The sequence below is a fragment of the Arachis stenosperma genome, chromosome 4 (genome assembly GCF_014773155.1).
Source record: "Arachis stenosperma cultivar V10309 chromosome 4, arast.V10309.gnm1.PFL2, whole genome shotgun sequence".
NCBI lineage: Eukaryota > Viridiplantae > Streptophyta > Magnoliopsida > Fabales > Fabaceae > Arachis > Arachis stenosperma.
Window position 1 is genome coordinate 135,093,731 of NC_080380.1, and position 21,393 is coordinate 135,115,123.

Here is a 21,393-nt window from a genome sequence, read left to right on the forward strand (position 1 = left end):
CTAAAACTAGAGTGGAATTGGGGTTAGTGAAACAAAGTATCAAACAGTTAGTGGGCTTAACAAAAACACACAAAAAAAATGCTTAATCTAAACCACCTTTCACTTAATCATTGTCAATCTTTTCCAATCCCCGGCAACGGCGCCAAAAACTTGATACGTAAAAATTAAGTTTCACGTATAACCGGCAAGTATACCGGGTCGTATCAAGTAATAAAACTCACTAAGAGTGAGGTCGATCCCACGGAGATTGGTAGATTAAGCAACTTTAGTTAAATGGTAAATTTAGTCAAGCAGACATAGTTTTGATTTCATGAGCATTTTGATTTTTGAACATAATTACAGGAACTTAAATGGCAAGGAATGTAAAGAACTAGAATAGAGAAATAAAATGAAAGTAAATAACTGAAACTTAAAGTGCAAGAAACTTAAATAACATCAAAGATAAATTGCAAGGAATTAAAGGTTGCAGAAATTCAAAGAACATAAAAGTAAATAGCAAGGATTAAAGAAACAGAATGTAGATAACAAGAATAATAAATTGACCGAATGTAAAAGGGAATTGGGTTATGGGTAGTCAAACAACTAGAGGTAAAAGAAATAAGAATTAATGATGGAGAGGATCATTAGGGATCAGAGATGCAAGTTTTCATGAATTGATGTTAGTCAAATCCTTCTCAATCATGGGTATAGATCCATGGCAAGTGGGTAATTGAATCCCAATCTCTTGGTGATTCAATTTCTCTCAACATAACCAATTGCCACTCTCGTGATCTAAGTGTTCATGAGAAGAGATGAAGCTCAATTCTATTCCAGCCACACAACTCCCATAATCTCAACCAAGGAAAGTTACATCTCACATACTAACCAAGGTGTATTGATCAAGGGAATCATGAAAGGATGAACTCTAAACTGAATTATGTGGCTCATTCCTCAAATTCACCACACAATTCACATAGATTAACCCCTCTCTCGATGGTGGTTGAATCTTTGAAGAACAAGAGTTTCCTCTTTGGATTAACCACTTGAATTGAGGAGGAAAAGAGGAGTTCATCAATGCATTCAAACAAGCAGAGCTCTTCCCCCTAATGAATGGGGTTTAGTGAATCATAGCTCCAATTTTAACCATAATTGCTATCAATAAAAATTAAACTAAGTGCAAAGAAAAGAAGAAGAAGAATAAGGAAATGCTTAAAACTTAAAATTCCAAAAGAAAAGTTCCAAAAGAAAGCCAAAAATAGCTCTCCGGGTATCCTCCCGGAAGTGCTATTGAGTTCTCCAAATAAAGTGCTAAAAGTGTATAATGCTAAGTGTCAAAAAGTCCTCCACAAGTACAAACTCAATCTCTATTTATATTAGTCCTAAAACTCCTTCAAAGATCTTCAATTGGGCTAGCAATGTGGGCTTTCTCTTTGTTGAATTTCTGGTTCAATTGAAGAAGTTGCTGGCCTTTGTGAGGAATAGAGGAAGCAGAGCAAGTTGGCAACAATTCTGGCCCATTGAGGGGCGTTATTGGCAATAACTCTAGGCTTAATGCACGTTGGCAACGTGCATGGTGTTTTCCTGGAGTGAGCTTTCAGACTTGGGCGTTGCTAGCCCAAGTTGTTGGTAACAACTTGCTTTTCCTCTTCTTGGCTCTACTTTCATGCTAAATGTAGCCCAGAATTTGAGTGTCAACCCTCTACTTCAATATGGACTATTATACATCATTGGAAAGCTCTTGATGTCTATTTTCCAATGCCACTGGAATCATCTCATTTGGACTTTCCTAGCTCAAGTTATGCTTCCTCAAAGAAGGTAAGGTCAAGCTGCCAAGTTATTGCCAAAAACGCACCTATTCTCCCAAGTTGGCAACGTGCCTAGCCTCCCAAGGCAGAGACATGAGGCTGGCGTTGTCACCAAGCAGCCTCCTTGCTAGCACGTTGGCAACGTGCCCGTGCTCCTTCCAAGGCTCATCTCTAGCCTTCAATTTTGCTTGTCACGTTGCCTTAGATAACGCCTTTGGAGGCTGGCGTTGGCAACGTGCTCGAGTGCTTCTTCATGTGAGCTTCCTTGCCAAATTTTGCTTGCTGCGTTGCCCTCAAACACGCCTTTGGAAGCTGGCGTTGGCAACGTGCTCGAGCCTTCCTCAAGGCTCTATGCTTGTTGCTTGGCGTTGTCCTTGAACACGCCTATGCTTCCTGGCGTTGGCAACGTGGTTGGAATCCAAGACTTGGTGCCTAGCCAAGCATTCCTTCCTGGCGTTGCCTTAGAACACGCCAATGCAAGTGGCGTTGGCAACGTGCTTCTATTTGCTGGCCCAAGATCTTGTCCCTGGCGTTATTGAAGAACACGCCAATTCATTTCCAAGTTAGCAACGCTCTCGTGTGCCCATACTCCTAGCTTGCATGCGTTGCCAAGGAACACGCCTATGGTTCCTAGCTCAACAACGTGCTCGAGCTCCCCTTTGGTGCCAAAGTTGCTTGCTACGTTGCCAAGGAACACGCCTTCATAACTTGGCGTTGGCAACGTGCATCTCCTTTTCCTGGGCCAAGTTTTCCATTCAGCGTTGTTTGCCTGCGTTGTCCTCAAACACGCCCCTCATCTCTAGTCTGGCAACGTGCTCGAGGCTCTAAACTAGCTCTCCAAGATTGCTTGGCGTTGCCTTGAATAACGCCTATGGTTCTTGGCGTTGGCAACGCCAGCTTCTCCTCCTCTTGGGCCAAGTTTGCTTGTGTGCGTTGCCTTGAATAACGCTTCTTCATTCCCACGTTGGCAACGCCCTCGAGCTCTCCTTGGCTCAGCTCTTTGCTTGCCTTGGCGTTGCCTTCAACAACTCACCCTTTTCTTCAAGTTGGCAACGCCCAAATGTGCTTCTCCAGGGCTGCCTGGCGTTGCCTTCAAACACGCACCCTTTCTCCAAGTTGGCAACGCCCAAATGTGCTTCTCCAGGGCTGTCTGGCGTTGCCTTCAAACACGCACCCTTTCTCCAAGTTGGCAACGCCCAAATGTGCTTCTCCAGGGCTGCCTGTTGTTGCCTTCAAACACGCACCCTTTCTCCAAGTTGGCAACGCCCAAATGTGCTTCTCCAGGGCTGCCTGGCGTTGCCTTCAAACACGCACCCTTTCTCCAAGTTGGCAACGCCAACAACTTCTCTTCTTCTTGCCCAGCTTGCATCATTCTTGCTTCCATGCTTTCTTGTTTCATCACCTATTATCAACAAGGGAAATAGCTTCAAAGTCTTACCAATTCATGCAATAAATTTCATGAGATTCATTCATACTCATTCATGTATGTATTCCTTAAATCATTTGCATGAATTTGGCTAGAATCAACATGTTCCTTGGTATTCTCATGCATGAAGACAAAACTCATAAAACGACTTGTTTATTTAGAGAAAATGAGTGAAATTAAGCTAAAACCAACTAAACTAACTAGCTACTATAACAAATATGCTATTGCATCATTATACCGGGTCTTTGTGAAAAACATTGTGCCACAAGTCGGGCTTTATAGCGCACAACTTCATTTTTCTCATTTCGTTTTCTCACAAATACCCATTTGTATCCAACAGGTTTTACATCTGCAGGTGTACGGACTACAGGTCCAAAGACTTCACGTTTTGCAAGTGAGTCTAATTCAGCCTTCATGGCTGCTTCCCATTTTGGCCAATCATTTCTTTATCGACATTCTTCAACTGATCTTGGCTCAAGATCCTTACTTTCATGCATGATATTTAATGCCACATTATATGCATATATTTCATTGATAATTGTCTTATTTCGGTCCCATTTTTCTCCTGTAAAGACATAATTTATCGAGATCTCGTCATTTTCACTATTTTCAGGTACCTGAACGTCTTCTGGCATTATATCATGATTTTGGACAACTGCAGGTGTCTCTACTATGTCTTTTTCAACAGGAGTAGTATTTACCTCTTTTCTCTTTCGAGGATTTTTGTCTTTGGAACCGACAGGCCTGCCACGCTTCTGGTGTGAATTTGCTTCAGTGGCTACTTGTCCTACTGGGACATCAATTTGAATTGGAGCATTTTCCGCTGTTATATAAGATTTGGTTATTCTCTTTGTATCGGAAAATGCATCAGGCAAGTCATTTGCTATTCTTTGCAAATGTATAATCTTTTGAACTTCTAGTTCACATTGCCCTGATCGAGGATCTAAATGCATCAACGATGACGCATTCCAATTAAGTTCCTTTTCAGGAAGCTTATTCTCTCCCCCTAATGTTGGAAATTTTGATTCATCAAAATGACAATCCGCAAACCAGGCTTTAAATACATCTCTAGTTTGTATCTCAAGATACCTCACTATAGAGGGAGAATCATATCCAACATATATTCCCAATTTTCTTTGGGGTCACATTTTGGTGCGATTAGGTGGTGCAATGGGAACATATATCGCACACCCAAATATTCTTAAATGGGAAACATTTGGCTGTTGGCCAAAAGCTAATTGCATAGGAGAGAACTGATGATAACTCGTTGGCCTCAAACGAATAAGTGCTGCGGCATGTAAAACAGCATGCCCCAAATCGAGGTTGGGAGATTTGTTCTCATAAGTAAGGGTCTAGCAATTAATTGGAGGCGTTTAATAAGTGATTCTGCTAACCCATTTTGTGTGTGAACATAAGCTACTGGAGGTTCAACACTTATTCCATTAGCCATACAATAAGCATCAAAAGCTTGGGAAGTAAATTCACCAGCATTATCAAGACGAATTGCTTTGATTGGATTTTCTGGAAATTGTGCTTTTAATCGAATAATTTGAGCTAGTAATCTCGCAAATGCCAGGTTGCGAGAAGATAATAAGCACACATGTGACCATCTCGAAGATGCGTCTATCAGGACCATAAAATATCTAAAAGATCCACATGGTGGATGAATAGGTCCACATATATCACCTTGAATCCTTTCTAGGAATTTAAGGGACTCAAATCCAATCTTTACTGGTGATGGCTTTAAAATTAACTTTCCCTGAGAACATGCAGCACAACAAAATTCACTAGTTTTAAGAATCTTCTAGTTCTTTAGTGAATGTCCATGAGAGTTTTCAATAATTCTCCTCATCATGGTTGTTCCCGGATGATCCAATCGGTCGTGCCAAGTTATGAACTCATTTGAGCTAGTAAACTTCTGGTTTTCAATGGCATGTGATTCAATTGCACTAATCTTGGTATAATACAACCCAGATAAAAGTGATGGCAATTTTTCTAATATAACTTTCTTATTTGAATCATGAGTTGTGATACATAAATACTCATGATTTCCCTCATTCATCGTCTCAACATGATATCCATTTCGGCGAATATCTTTGAAACTCAACAAGTTCCTCAGAGACTTGGTAGATAATAGTGCATTATTTATTATAAATTTTGTTCCTCAAGGAAACAAAATTATAGCTCTTTCGGAGCCTTCTATCACATTGCCTGAGCCAATAATAGTAACATATTCCTCTTTTGGCACAAGATGGGTAAAATATATATCACTTTTGAGAATAGTGTGCGAACTTGCACTATCCGCAAGGCATACATCTTCATTACATATCCTTGCCATTTTCTTCAAAAACAAATAATAATAAATGAGTAGTATGCACAGTTAAATTGAATACTTGATCAGAATTATTTTTCTAAGAAACACTGTACATAAAATAATGTCATATACTAAAATTTTATTTTAAAATTTGACACATTTAATAATTTCAAAATTCATAAACATTAATATTTCATTATTTATGTACATCACATTTGAAACTTAAATACATAGAAAATAAAACTTAACAATAAGTTCTTTACATTATTTATTTACATAGATACTTCACAATCCCACATATTAAACTATTCCATCATTGATCAAATGACCAATATTTCCTTCAGGATCCTCAAAGAAATCAGATACATCATAATGAGTGGTGGAGTTATCAGCATCATTTGAAACAAAATTTGTTTCCTTTCCTTTGTCATCCTTTTTCAAAGATGCCTGGTAAAGATCGACTAGGTGTCTTGGGGTACGACAGGTACGAGACCAATGGCCATTTCCACCACAACAGAAACACTTATCCTCTGTTGATTTATTCTGCCCGATATTCCTTTCCTTATCCCACTTCTGGTGAGATCCTCTCTTTTGAACATAATTCTTTTTCCTTCCATAATTTTTCTTGTTATTAAAAGCTTGCCATTTACCTCTTTTGGGATAATGATTTGCCGCATTTACTTCAGGAAATGGGGCGGCGCCGGCTGGGCGCGCTTCATGATTTTTCAAGAGTAACTCATTATTGCGTTCAGCAACAAGAAGGCAAGAAATTAACTCAGAATATTTTTTAAACCCCTTTTCTCGATACTGCTGCTGCAGGAGCACATTCGAGGCATGAAAGGTTGAGAAAGTTTTCTCCAACATATCATGATCAGTTATCTTTTTCCCACATAATTTCATTCGTGAGGTGATTCGAAACATTGCAGAATTATATTCATTTATAGATTTAAAATCTTGTAGACGCAAGTGCGTCCATTCATATCGGGCTTGAGGAAGTATCGCCGTTTTTTGATGATTGTACCTTTCTTCAAGGTCTTTCCAAAGATTTGCAGGATCTTTTAATGTGAGATATTCATTTTTCAACCCTTCGTCAAGATGACGACGAAGGAAAATCATGGCTTTGGCTTTATCCTTCTGGGATGCATTATTTTCAGCCTTAATGGTATCTCCAAGATCCATTGAATCAAGATGAATTTCAGCATCTAGTATCCATGATAAATAATTGTTTCCAGATATATCAAGAGCATTGAATTCAAGATGAGAGAGTTTCGACATAATGAAAAATTGTTACCTGAGTCTTCCTAAAAATTTGATCAGAGTCTCGTGCTGATAACGTGTTGTAAAATAAAAGATATATAAAGATGTATAAATAGAAGACTCTAGTATTAAAATAATTAGCTCAATAATGATTTATATATATATAATAATATTATATGTTGTAATGTGTATATATATACAAAGATAGAAACAAGTATTAAAAGTAAAGAGAGAGAGAATTGCATATGTTTATTGTTACTATCTCAATATAATAAAGATGATTAATATTGCTATTAATATTATATGTAAAGAGTAATAGAAAAGAGAATTTAAAATACTTATAAAATAAAAGAAGAGAAAGAATTATAGTAGAAATATAAAGAGAAGAGTATTTGATTGCAACATAAAGAGAGAATTGATTTTATTATTACTTGCTTGTGTCTTATATCCCTCAGATGGCTTCTCTATTTATAAGCCAACGAGGTTTGCTTTTTCAACTTAATTCTTATTGGAAATGGAATTCAACCGCCCATATTAATGGGCATCTAATGTGATCTTATCACAAGGAGTTCTTTTTAAAAAGTTTTTTTTTGGGTATTACTTATTAGAGATAAATAATAATAATTATTATTTTTATTTTTATTTTGACGTAGGATAATATAAGTATAAATTATTAACAAAATAAAGTATGAATTAAATTTAAAAAATCTATTTATATGATATTAAAAAGAAGGATCGTTTTTGCTCCACTTGAAAGAGGTGGTGGGGCTGCTTTAAGGTGATTTTATTTTTGGTAGAGGTATTTTAAAAAATATTATCATTGTCCAAGAAATTTTTTATTTTATGTGAAAAACCAAATCAAAAAATGTGTCTTAGTTTTTTAAATTGATCTTAAAAAAGTTTATAATATATTAGATTAGGGGTTTTTCGAACATTCCTTAAGTGAGTTTGATTTTTTTTAAGAGCACTATCTAATTTATTATAAATTATCTTCTCATCATCTCTGTTTATTTTTAGAATAGAAGCAGGTTGAAGAACTTTCAGCTATAGCGAAGATTGAGACAAAAAGATCTTATGTCTCTTATCTCTTTGTAATTTGTATGGAGAGATTGGCTTATCTCATAACTCATAAATTTTTTTTTTGGGTAATTGGACTTTTGTTGCAATATTTTGAGAAGGATTTAAAATCTCTCATCTTATATTTACTGATAATCTTTTTCTATTTTGTAAGGCAACTAAGCAACAAATCGAGATGTACATGGATGTTATGAATTCTTTTTACAAGATTTCTGGAATAAAAATTACCCTCAATAAGTCTAAAGCCTTTTGCTCAAAATATATTTCTTCTCAGTAGAAGAAATATTTTTACATGTTTATCTAACATTCAGTTTACTAAAAATTTAAAAAAATATCTTGAAATTAATTTGAATCATATCAGATCAACAGGAATTGTACTCAAGTGGTTATTGACAAAATTTAAAGACATCTTGCTAGCTGAAAAAGGCTACTCCTTAATAAGATTGGTAGATTGTGTCTTATTAAGTCAGTCATTTCATTCATTTCTATATATCATAAGTAACTTTTTCTTCTTCCAACTTATGCTCATAATAAAATTAATTTTATTATTAGACAATTTTTATGTGTTTTGTCGATTTTTAGCAAATTGATGGTGGTTCGATTCTAATAGTCTGGGAACAAAACCAATTCTTCTGTGCGAGTACCAGTTTTTTAGAAGTGTATCAAAGCGTCTTTGATTAGACGAGTTTTGACAATGACAAAATAAAATAAATTTGTAAAGATTGATAAGTACAATTCAAAAATTAAAATTTTTAAAACAGAACAACCAAATAAATTATGAAAAGGAAAAATTGCTTGAAAAATTAAAGGAAAAGCAATAACAATAATTTAAATTAGGTGCAGAGAGATAAAATGAACAAGAAGAAATAAAGAACATTTGAAGAATAAACTTAATTTGAAATGTTAAATTTTACAAAAGAGAAAATGAATTGAAGAAGAAAGTAGAAGGAATCCTACAGAAAATGTAACTTGATCGCAAACTCAGGAAATCGCTAAGATGTAAGAATGCTTAGAGTGTTTTTCTGAATGAAAGTTCCAACCCCTATCACTAAGATTTCCTAGTATTTATAGGCTAACCTTACATAACTGATCACTAATTCATAATTACAATTTAATTTTGGTATTTTCAAATTTGAGACACCTTCTCTCTTGTTAATCGTTCCCGCCGCATAATTGTTAGCATTCTCCATAATTTCCTCGTGCAATAAAAGCTATTAACTTCCCACTTCTGCAACTAATTCATCAGCACTTTTCGAAGGCCTTACTCAACTCTTCGAATCGAAACCTTCCATTCGATTTAGCTCACTCGATAACAACACAATCGAAATCCACATCAGCACCAATTATCTCCAACTTCGGACTTATAAGCTTACCTTTTCGAGAACGAACCCATACTCACTTTACTTCGATTCAACTTACTATTATCGAAAAATATTTTTCCGATCAATAAATTGCCCCCTTGGATTAATGTGGTTGTCTTCGATACTATTATTGAAATAAAACACTTAATCCAAAAGACGTCAGTTTTCAAACTAATAATAATTGCCATTAAAACCCCATTACTACTGTTTCACTCGACACGTCTCCCGAGGCTTGTGCTCTCTCTCTCACTACTTCACCTTCCACACGAAGTTACTTCTATCTGTATCTCTTCTACAGTAACGGCTACAGTGATACTTTTAAATTTCATCTTTCTCACTTCATTTGAATATCTCAAATTCATTATTCTCTGAACTTTCCTCACATTAAAACTTTTTCACAAAATCTCCAACCTTCAATTCTTCTTGACAATGGCTGGTTCCTCCTCTCATACTGCTACTCAAGATAAAGGCAAAGGTCATGCCATCGCACCACCATCTCCACCAGCTCTTCGCATCCTTAATCAAATCAATAATGAAATTATTGATGACCCCCATCTTCAAATCAACGATAATAGGATTCTTATCCCTTTTACAATTGGTGCAGATACATATTATTTTCTCGGGCCGATTGAAACTCTTGAAAGGGCAAACAAAAAACTTTCGTTTTTCCCAAATGCTGAAGGAGAAGATTCACTGATGAATCAAGCGTTCAACATTTCTAACTTCATCAACCAGAAACCTTTCCGAAACAACCAAAAAATTAAGTCTCGAGGGTTTGATTTTACAACTTGGTATCAACGCCTCGAACCCACAAAGGGTGCTTCCTGGGGAACCCTAGGAATACAAGAATTATTGAGGCTTTCTAACTTTTCACTCACTACACATCTTTGGATGATTGGAGAAGTGACCTATTTCTGGAACAGAACTACCAATAATTTCCACCTTCCTTGTGGAATGATTGGAATGTCTCTCCTTGATGTAGCTGCTATTACAGGGCTCCTGATAAATTCTCCGGACTGCACTCCTGACATGCAACCTCAGCATCAATACAATATCACTTTCAGTATCCCTTACAGTGACTTCATCGCTCATAACATGGGCGAAGATGGTACAGAAATCACTAATGATGAACACGTAGCCTTTTTATTCTACTGGCTAAATGCAGTTTTGTTCTACTCTCGAAGTGTTCAGATGTCAAAACTCTTCCTTCCCTTAGCTGCTCTTTTACATGAGGGAAAAATTCTCAATTTGGCCAAACTTCTTCTCGGGCACATTTTCGAAGAACTTGGCTTACTTGTCTGTGACCTCCGAGACAACAAAATAAACAACACAGGTGGTCCACTTTGGCTTCTTCAATTATGGCTAAATGCCATCTTCGAAAATTACATGATAAAACCTGTAGGGGGTAACACTGACAAACAACACATCGAGGATTTTCGTTTATCTGAATACAAACCCAATTTTCTAAACACCTAATTGGATGAAGATAAATTTTGGCCTGTTTTTCATCTTTTTCATTCTTGCCAAAATTTCAACAATGATCAACTCAACTTCACTCTCTTTTTACGCCGCAACTGCGGTCCTGCCTGGTTTGACCGCTTGCTCTTTCCAAACACTAATGAAGCAAGTGAACTTGCAAATCGAACTTGGGTACATCTTTTGGCAGTCCAAGTAATGCCAATAGGATTGCCACAATACAAGAAGGAAAGGTTCAAAATAACCTTGTATGCTCCCCATTTAATCGCAAGACAATTGGGCTTCTCTTAAGCCATCCCAACTCCTCAACCTCGACACAATGAACCATTCTGCCAAATCACTTTGACTTCACAGGAAGATTTTAATACTTGTCTCTCAAAAAAATAAAAAACGAAGAGACCGCTTCAACTTCTTGATTTATGAGCGCAGTTCATTTATCACTAAGTCCTATCTCGAATGATGGACTGCTTATTACTCAAGGTATACTCATACCTTAGAAGATATTTAACAAACTGCTATTCGAACAACTGCTACTGAAAATTCTCCAAAAAGATCACATAAAAGAAAAACTGAAGCTGCTTGACCACCACCGCATAAGATCAAAAGAACTCCTACTAGGGCTTCTCGCAGAGTAATCCTCCCATTCATGACTTTACTTTCAAATTCGAAATATCATCTGAATATAACTCTTATGTATTTTATCAAAACATAATTGATGTTGGATTCTTAACAGCTAATTTTGCAATCATCAAGTGAGAGCGCGGATGAGGGTGAACCGACCAATAAAGATTCTCTCGCTGTCTCCTCTCAATCGGAAGATACAGCCAATTCTGATCCTGGTACTCAACTAATACTAAGATCCGAAATTCCTCAGGTAACACACCTATCACTATACACTTCTCACTTAGTTTAAAATAAATCTTAAACTTATAAGTGTGTACATTTTATATTAGCCCATTAATGTTGCCCAGGCCACTTCCTTCACTGGAACTCTTGATCAGTTAATCCCTCAACAGCAAAATGACCCAGAGCACTCCACATCACATGATTCAATCAATTCCTGCTCTGCGTCCACCTCTTATCCATACAACACAAGTGATTGATCTGACAGAAAATCCTCTGCAGCAATCTCCAGAAAGAACCCATCCACTTGACTCACCCTCACTCAACAATCAAGCTGCTCCAACTAAAGAGAATCAAATGGTTCCAAACTCCAATTCTACTTCTAAAGCTGCTGACACCATAAATTCAGATTCCTCTCGATCCAAGGTTGTAGAGACCCCTTCAGAATTGCAATCTGATCCTTCACTCCCAACTCCTCCAAGTAGGGGTGTAATCGGTTCGGTTTGGAGCGGTTTTAGACCGAAAACCAACCGAACCGACCTGATCGGTTGTACATTAATATCAACCATTCGGTTGGCTATTTTCTGGACAACCGAACCGAACCGAACCGAACCAACAGCGGTTTGGTTCGGTTGGTTTTTTTATACATAATAAACAGAATTTAAAATATCATAAAATAAAATTTAAAACCTTCAATAAACTAGAATAACAAGAATATATCACATCCAAATCTAATACAAATTCAACTTAATTAAATATAAAACAAAAGTAATTAAAAATGTCTAGCAAAATAACAAAAATAAACACATTTTAAACCGCAACAGTCACTTTAAAACAACTAAAAACCAAACAGCCAGTCAACCACCATACTTAATCTTAATCTACACCGGACTCATCCTCATCTTCTCCGGTTGGTGCAATTTCTACAAAAATAAAACAAGAAAATCAATATAGATTATAAATATAATATAGATTATAGATTATAAACATAAACCATGAAAGGAACTACAAATTTGTTTTTTGCTTACCTAATTCAAGTTTCTCAAACTCTTCAATAAGTTCCTCAAAATCAGTTGTCATCGGAGAAGCACGAAGCTAATTTTGTGTACATATCAATGCCTCAATTGTCTTTGGAGTTAAAGAACTCCTATAGTTGTTAAGCACTCTTCCACCAGTGCTAAAAGCTGATTCTGAAGCAACAGTTGAGACCGGTATTGCTAAGACATCTCTAGCTATTTGGGATAAGATAGGATACTTGCTAGAATTTACCTTCCACCAATTCAATATGTCAAAAGTATTTTGATCACGAGGCTTCTCTAAACCATCCATCAAATACAAATCCACCTCATTCTTGTTGATGATCTCATGAAAATGCACCTCCTTAAAAAAATCACCAGCCATGTCGCCATCAGGTACTCCCACATCTGATGCACCATCCATTGTTGTTGAAGTAAAAGATCTTCCCCCATTATTTGCATTCATATAGCATTCAAACATCTTGGAGAAGGTTTCTTTCACTTTTGCACCCAAAAAATCAGCATCATCCTTATCATATAGCTTTTCAAAGCTAAAGTTCACAAACTTCAACTTGTATCTAGGATCAAGAATCACAGCAACAAAAATCATCATATTGATATTTTTAATGTTACCCCAGTACTTGTCATACTTAAGCTTCATCCTCTCAGCCATACTCCCAAGTAATGGATCTCGACTACCACAAGAAGCATTGAACACACGCAAAATCTTACAAAACTCATGAAAATATTGAGAAGAAGTCACAAGCAAACTACCAGACACACTCTTTGTAACATCATGAAAAATTTTCAAGAATTCCATAAAGTGTTTTGCATTGTCCCAATCAATATTCATCGGAATACCACCTTGCATTAGAGCATATTCTGTATCTCTCTCCCCTAGCCTCTTGAACGCCTTTTGAAACTTCAAACCACTTTCAAGCATGGTGTATGTAGAGTTCCATCTAGTGGGAACATCGAGTTGAACAGTACACTTGTCTTGTATCCTAGCTTCCTTAATAAAATTTTTGAACCTATTCATACGACTAGGGGAAGCACGCACATATCTAATAGCATTTCTTATCTTGCTAATAGATTCATGCATCTCTTTCAATCCATCATTAACAACAAGATTAAGAATATGTGCACAACACCTAACATGCAAATGCTCTCCTTTCAAAGGATGTAAATTCCAATCCTCCATTCTAGTTCTTAGGTAAGATATTGCAGTATCATTAGAACTAGCATTATCAACAGTAATTGTAAACACTCTAGATATCCCCCACCCCAAAAGACATCTCTCAATTTTTCTACCAATTGTTTCTCCCTTGTGGTTTTTAATAAGACAAAAATTGATAATCCTCTTTTGCAGTTTCCAATCATGATCAATGTAATGAGCAATGAGACACATATAATTCAGATTTTGCACAGAAGTCTGATGAGCGGATAATTTATACGCTTTTTGGCATTATTTTTAGTATGTTTTTAGTATGTTTTAGTTAGTTTTTAGTATATTTTTATTAGTTTTTAGTTAAAATTCACTTTTCTGGACTTTAATATGAGTTTGTGTGTTTTTCTGTGATTTCAGGTATTTTCTGGCTGAAATTGAGGGACCTGAGCAAAAATCTGATTCAGAGGCTGAAAAGGACTGCAGATGCTGTTGGATTCTGACCTCCCTGCACTCAAAGTGGATTTTCTGGAGCTATAGAAGCCCAATTGGCGCGCTCTCAACTGAGTTGGAAAGTAGACATCCTGGGCTTTCCGGAAATATATAATAGTCCATACTTTGCCTGAGATTTGACGGCCCAAACTGGCGTTCCAAATCAGCTCAAAACTGCCCGGCGTTAAACGCCGGAACTGGCACAAGAATGGGAGTTAAACGCCCAAACTGGCACAAAAGCTGGCGTTTAACTCCAAGAGAAGTCTCTACACGAAAATGCTTCAATGCTCAGCCCAAGCACACACCAAGTGGGCCCGGAAGTGGATTTTTATGTCATTTACTCATCCTTGTAAACCCTAGGCTACTAGTTCTCTACAAATAGGAGCTTTTACTATTGTATTCTCATCTTGGTAGCTATCTTTAATCTTATGCTATCTTAGATCATGGGGCTGGCCTCACGGCCATGCCTAGACCTTGTTCTTATGTATTTTCAACGGTGGAGTTTCTACACACCATAGATTAAGGTGTGGAGCTCTGCTGTACCTCGAGTATTAATGCAATTACTATTGTTCTTCTATTCAATTCAGCTTGTTCTTGTTCTAAGATATCACTTGTTCTTCAACTTGATGAATGTGATGATCCGTGACACTCATCATCATTCTCACCTATGAACGTGTGCCTGACAACCACCTTCGTTCTACCTTAGATTGAGTGGATATCTCTTGGATCCATTAATCGGAATCTTTGTGGTATAAGCTAGAATTGATGGCGGCATTCAAGAGAATCCGGAAGGTCTAAACCTTGTCTGTGGTATTCTGAGTAGGATTCAATGATTGAATGACTGTGACGAGCTTCAAACTCCTGAAGGCTGGGCGTTAGTGACAGACACAAAAGAATCAATGGATTCTATTCCAACCTGATTGAGAACCGACAGATGATTAGTCGTGCCGTGACAGGGTGCGTTGAACATTTTCACTGAGAGGATGGGAGGTAGCCACTGACAACAGTGAAACCCTACATACAGCTTGCCATGGAAAGGAGTAAGAAGGATTGGATGAAGACAGTAGGAAAGCAGAGAGACGGAAGGGACAAAGCATCTTCATACACTTATCTGAAATTCTTACCAATGAATTACATAAGTATCTCTATCTTTATCTTTATGTTTTATTCATCATCCATAACCATTTGAGTCTGCCTGACTGAGATTTACAAGATGACCATAGCTTGCTTCATACCAACAATCTCCGTGGGATCGACCCTTACTCGCGTAAGGTTTATTACTTGGACGACCCAGTGCACTTGCTGGTTAGTTGTGCGAAGTTGTGATAAAGAGTTGAGATTGCAATTGTGCGTACCATGTTGATGGCGCCATTGATGATCACAATTTCGTGCACCAAAGTCCAACAATCAATAGTTAAACAAATAGATTGATTCGGTTGCTTGAACACAGTTTTCAACCTATTCTTCTCACTAATATAAAGATTCCAACAGTCCTTAGCAATAGTAATCCTTCGCGGAACTGAAAATCTAGGTTGCACAATACTCATATAGAATCTAAATCCCTCCCCCTCAACAAACTTGAATGGTAGCTCATCAACAATTATCATCCTAGCAAGGACTTTTCTACACATTTTAGCATCAAAAGTAACTGCAGTAAATACCCCTTCACCCTCTTTTTTTTGTTGGAAGGTAAGGATTATTTGACTAGGGTCACCCGACTCCCTAGGAAATTTTTTACATTGGTTTAACAAATGATAACGCATATTAGTTGTACCATTTCTATGAGAATCACATGCATATGATGCACCACACCAATTACATTTAGCCCTAGGATGTGATGGCTTGGAATTAGGATCCTTTGTAAAGTGTTCCCAAGTCCAAGATCTAGGTCTAGAAGGTTTTCTGTTACCTTCATTAGCTTCATCCTTGCTATCCTCTTCATCAGTTTCTAGAGTGCTTGGAGATGGATTTGTTGGAGTTGCTCCCGGAGTTGCACCCACATTAGTTGAATGAACCTTCCTCTTCTTTGATCTAGGAGGGGGCGGGGGTTTGGTAAGCACGCCGCTGTCCGTTGAAGAACGTACCGCGGACTCAACAATTTCACCCCCAACTTCAGGTGTCCGCTCACTGGGCACCTCATTGCTTGTTGGCTGCATATATATAAACATACCAATAAAAAATTAGCATTTTTAATTCATGAACAGCACCAAAACAAGCTCTAACAATACGACTAGCTAGGTTATTTGCATTATTTAATACTCATTAACTGCCATATAATCAACAGAATTTAAATTCATTACCAGCTCTAACAGTCTACCAAAACAAGCATCATTGGATATATTAATCTATGAGATTAAAAAAAAAGATTTGCCGACTCAGCAAAGTACTCGTATATATTATTTATTAATTAATTCAACGCATGGTTTCAACGACCTACCTCAAATTAAATAATCTAAAGAAGACTCAACTGGAGTATTAATCTGCAACAAGCTAAGTAGTATATGGGCACGTGCAGTTTGTTCTTCTTATGAAGAAAATGTCAACTTCAACTTTAGGTAGTGGTAATATTTTAAAGTATATGTATTGCAAAGTGCATATATAAAATAACTAAATGGGGATTAACAACATGATTATAGTGTGCATGCATAAACCTGAAGTTATTAGTGATTCAACTTCGTTCTTTGTTTTCAAGTGAAAGGAAACATCCAACAATTAACTAGGCCGTCCGCCAACCATCTTTATGAAATTAAAAACCATAATAAATAAATAAATTTTTTATTTCTTAATTAGTCTGCTTCTATGTCATAGAAAAACAAAGGAAACAAATTTTAAGTAGCAGGAGTTAAGCTAGAATATTTACTAATACCGTGGAAGAAAATTTGCCTTGTGCACACCAAACTGGAATTTACCAAAATTTCTCCCTCAAAAGGTCCTACACTCTTACATACTGGAATCATTCATAGTATATGCTCTTATGGTGTGCACACAATTTTCATTTGCTACCTGTATGTATTGGGGACTAAAGTGACATATCAGTTTATTTTCTATTTTGTTGAGTGTTTCTGATATATGCAATGAAAAATCCAACTGCATTGCAATTACTTGTTTTGACATGCCAAATGATAATGGAATAAATTCCAATCCTAGTGTACTCTAGTTCCATATTATGCTTTATGACTGAACTTGTTGAGATAGGAATCTGTTGGACAATTTGTTGGTCTATCTAGTATCTACCCATATTATGTGTTCTCCAAAGAGAATAGTAATCATATTAGCATCCATAACTGCTTGTTCAGAATCTAAAAACAGAATTTCTAAAAAACATAACCACAAAGGCACAAACAGAATTTCTAAAAAACATAATATCACATAATTAAGCACAAAAGCACAATATCACATTATCACTAAACAAAATCTCTAAAAACAATTGTTCAGAATTTCTAACCTCCGAAGAAGACATTGTGGAGTTGCTTTTTGCAGGAGATGGCTTGGTGACAGACTGACAGGAGTGCTTTATGCTTATGGTCGCTCGAGTTGGAGTGTTGGACTGCGATGGCCACTGGAGTCTTGTTGGCGACTGGACTGCTGCTCCGTGACAGGACTGCTGCTCGGTGAATGGAATGCTCCTCGGCGACAGCGACCCAGCGACGGCTACCCTGCGGCGGCGATGACTGAACACCTTCGAGCAAGGAGTGGCGACTTCCTTCACGGTGGACACTGGACAGCACTCTGGCTCCCTCAGGGTCTCCTTCTCTCGAGGATGGAGGAATCGCCGAATCGGAGGTGGAACCGTGGAAGAGAAAAAGAGAGCTCGGGACAGAATCACCGTTCGCGTAAAAGGGAAGAAGAAAGCTAGGGTTCTGTGTGATAGGGCTCTTTTATACCTAGGTTAAAGGACAATTTTGTAAAAACACACCATTGAACCCTCATTCTTCGGTTCGGTCCGGTTCGGTTCGGTTTCTGCCGAGCCAACCAAAAACCGAACCGAACCGATCGGTTTAGTTTGAAAAAAACCAAAAAAAACCGATTTTTTCGGTTTTCTAATCGGTTGTTGTAAGATTCGGTTCGGTTCTGCGATAATTTTCGGTCCGATTCGGTAACTTACACCCCTACCTCCAAGACCAAGACCAAGAACGTCAAATGTTTCTACCACTCCAACCAGTGCTACTTTGGAAGACTTGACTTCTATTCTGAATAGAATCATCCAAGAAAACAAAGTGCCAGTGCCTATACCAACAATCTCAAGGCCTACAATATCAAGGCCTTTGATCGAGTTGGATCCTACCATTCGGGAACAACTTCGATCACTCATCAAACTCCTGGATCATCCACCTACCACCTGGGTTAATGACCCCATCCTCAACAAACTTCTAGAAGATTGCTTGACTTCTTCCTTTGATCTACCAGTTAACACGCCATATTCTGCTTCACTCCAAGAGTTTAAACAGCTTCTCAATGACAGTGTTTCATCTCAATTTCAACTTCAAAAAACTGAAAACGAGGAAGTTTTAGCCAAATCAAAAATAGAAACTTGTCTTACAACTGCTCAGCCGATCTAAATCTCTCGTGAAGACTACGATCTAAAGATTTCTCATGCAATCTCTGTCCAAGCTTTTCATGATCGAGAAGAAGCAAGACTTGGGCAGAGTTGGCTTAAATTCAAGAACAACTTGCTACCGTTCGCCAAAATCGAGCCACCCTAGCTAAACCTCTGGCTGTAACCCAACAAAAACAACATCTTCTTATTCAGAAACTTATCTCCATTAACACCGAACGGGGAGAATACGAAAAACAACTTGAGAGAATTCAAGCTGACAAGTTCAAGCAAATTGAAGTGCTTACAAGTTTGGAGAACAAAAGGGCAAAACTGCATTCTGATTTAGCTAGACTTTTAGCATCTTGAACCCGTTTTTTTTTTTAATTTTACTTTGTAATGGCTTTTACTTTTCAAACTTTCCATATATGTTAACTTTCTATGCTTGCCAACAATAAAAAAGTTTTAAATACTTCCCATTAATCGAATCAATCACTTTTCCTGATTCAATATCTTTAATCTGATAGGCATTTCCAGAGAACGTACCTATCACTTGAAAATGACCTTCCCAACTATTCTTTAATTCGATGATTATAACTTCGAGCGACATTTTCTTTCTATCGAATTACATTTTCCAATGCTAAAATTTGCTCTGAATCTAACTCATTCAACTCATCAAACATTGCATTCCAATAATCATCAACTGGCAAATCATTCTGCTTTGATACTCTTAAAGTATTCAAATTAATTTCCAACGGTAATACTGCATTATGGCCATACACCAATTTATAAGGTGAGGTTCCTGTCGAACCTCTTGGTGAATTTCGATAAGCCCATAATACTTGATTTAAAGTCTCATTCCATGTTCGAGGCCTATTCCCGATATGCTTTTTAATCAAGCCTATCAATATCTTATTTGCTGCTTCAACTTGCCGATTAGCTAGTGCATAATAAGGAGTCAAAGTAATCATATTAATGTTTCTCGAGGCCACAAAATTTTTAATTCGCTGGCCAGTAAACATAGTTCCTTGGTCAGTACTTAAAGTCTGAGGAATTCTAAATCGATGGACAATATTTTCTTCGATAAAGTCAATTATCTCATTTTGACCAACTTCTACTAACGGGATAGCCTCAACCCATTTTGTGAAATAATCGATAGCCACCAAAATAAACTTGTGTTGTTTCGATGAAGGAGGGTGAATCAACCCAATTAGATCCAAAGCCCAACCTCTAAATGGACATGGCTTTATTATCGAATATAATTCGGCCGCTGGAATCTGTTGTATCGAACCATGTTTCTGACACTCTTGACATGCCTTCGCATAATCAATACAATCTTTTATCATCGATGGCCAGTATACATGATTGCAATATAACACACATCTTATTTTCTTTCCTGCTTGATGAGCACCACAAATTTCATTATGAACTTCACCCAAAGCGATGTTTTGATTTTCTCAACTCAGACATCTCATTAAACTTCCATCAATCCCTTTTTTTATAATTCATCAGCCAATAAAACAAAATTCATTGCTCGTAATTTCATTTTTCTATCGACTGTAATATTGGGATCTTTCAAATACTGAGCGATACCCTTTCTCCAATCAGAATCCTCCCATTCATCCATACACATCACTTCTCTTTCATTTGCTGGTATTAAAATTTGATGGATACTAGATAACTTCTTAATAGTTTATGGACCAATTTGGTACCTTGAAGTAATTTGAGCCAACTCATTAGCAATTTCATTATGAACTCTAGGACTATGTACCAAAGACACCTTTCGAAAAGACGTTAACAATTTTCAAGCAGTTACTAAATATTTTTGTAACGTCTTACTAATACATTTAAACTCCTTTGACAACTGCTTTAAAACCAACTGTGAATCCCCTAGAATTTGAACTTCTAAAGCTCCTTTGTCGATTAAAATTTCGAGACCTAAAATTAAAGCCTCATATTCGGCGACATTGTTAGAGTAATGATACTTTAATTCGAATAAAAATTCTGATGGAATACCCTCTGGTGAGATAATAAGGATTCCAACCCCTGCACCATCTTTGTGCTTAGATCCATCAAAATCAATTTCCAATAATTGACCTCTACATCAACTATATTTGTCCCTTGGTCATTCGGATCTTTTGAATTATCCATAAGAAAGTCTGCAATGACCTGTCCTTTAACAGCCTTTGTTGGGACATACTGCAAATCGAATTCCGTTAATGCTAACATCAACTTCCCCAAGCGTCCCCTTAGCATAGGGAAACTAAGCATGTACTTAACAACATCAGTTTGTGCTATAACTTTCACCGATTTAGCCACCATATAATATTTTAACTTCATACAAGCATGATACAAAGACAAACATAATTTTTCAATCGGCGAATACCTTGTCTTGATATCTGTTAAGACTTGACTAAGGTAATAAACTGCCATCTCATGCCCATCCTCACCATCTTGGGCTAACATACACCCTATAGTATCTCCAGATGCAGCGATATACAATTTTAAAGGTTCACATAGACGAACATTCGCCATAATTGGGGCTTTAGATAAATATGTCTTAATTGAATCGAACGCTAGCTGATGCTCTGTGGTCCATTCGAATTTCGAACCATTCCTTAATTTTACTAAAGGTGCAAACACCGTCT

At 37.1% G+C, this 21,393-nt stretch overlaps 1 protein-coding gene across 1 annotated transcript; it reads right to left on the minus strand.

Annotated features, from left to right (window-relative positions):
• Positions 1–12,633: 12,633 nt before the first annotated feature.
• On the minus strand, positions 12,634–19,355 carry LOC130975598 (zinc finger BED domain-containing protein RICESLEEPER 2-like). Its single transcript, XM_057900368.1, has 7 exons — positions 19,219–19,355; positions 18,580–18,659; positions 18,317–18,492; positions 17,657–18,071; positions 17,446–17,525; positions 15,606–16,361; positions 12,634–13,986 (listed from the first exon to the last, which is right to left on the minus strand). The coding sequence occupies exons 1-7, from the start codon at positions 19,353–19,355 to the stop codon at positions 12,634–12,636; spliced, it is 2,997 nt and encodes a 998-aa protein (XP_057756351.1).
• Positions 19,356–21,393: the final 2,038 nt, after the last annotated feature.

What these genes read in the sequence shown, in the direction of transcription:
- LOC130975598 (XM_057900368.1), bottom strand. Translation starts at nt 19,355, where the DNA reads ATGTCGCTCGAAGTTATAATCATCGAATTAAAGAATAGTTGGGAAGGT. An exon ending in ATTGATTCGATTAATGGGAA is followed by an intron (nt 18,660 to 19,218) that starts GTATTTAAAACT and finishes GTCATTGAGAAG; the next exon opens with CTGTTTAAACTCTTGGAGTG. An exon ending in CCACAATGTCTTCTTCGGAG is followed by an intron (nt 17,526 to 17,656) that starts GTTAGAAATTCT and finishes TATGTTTTTTAG; the next exon opens with AAATTCTGTTTTTAGATTCT.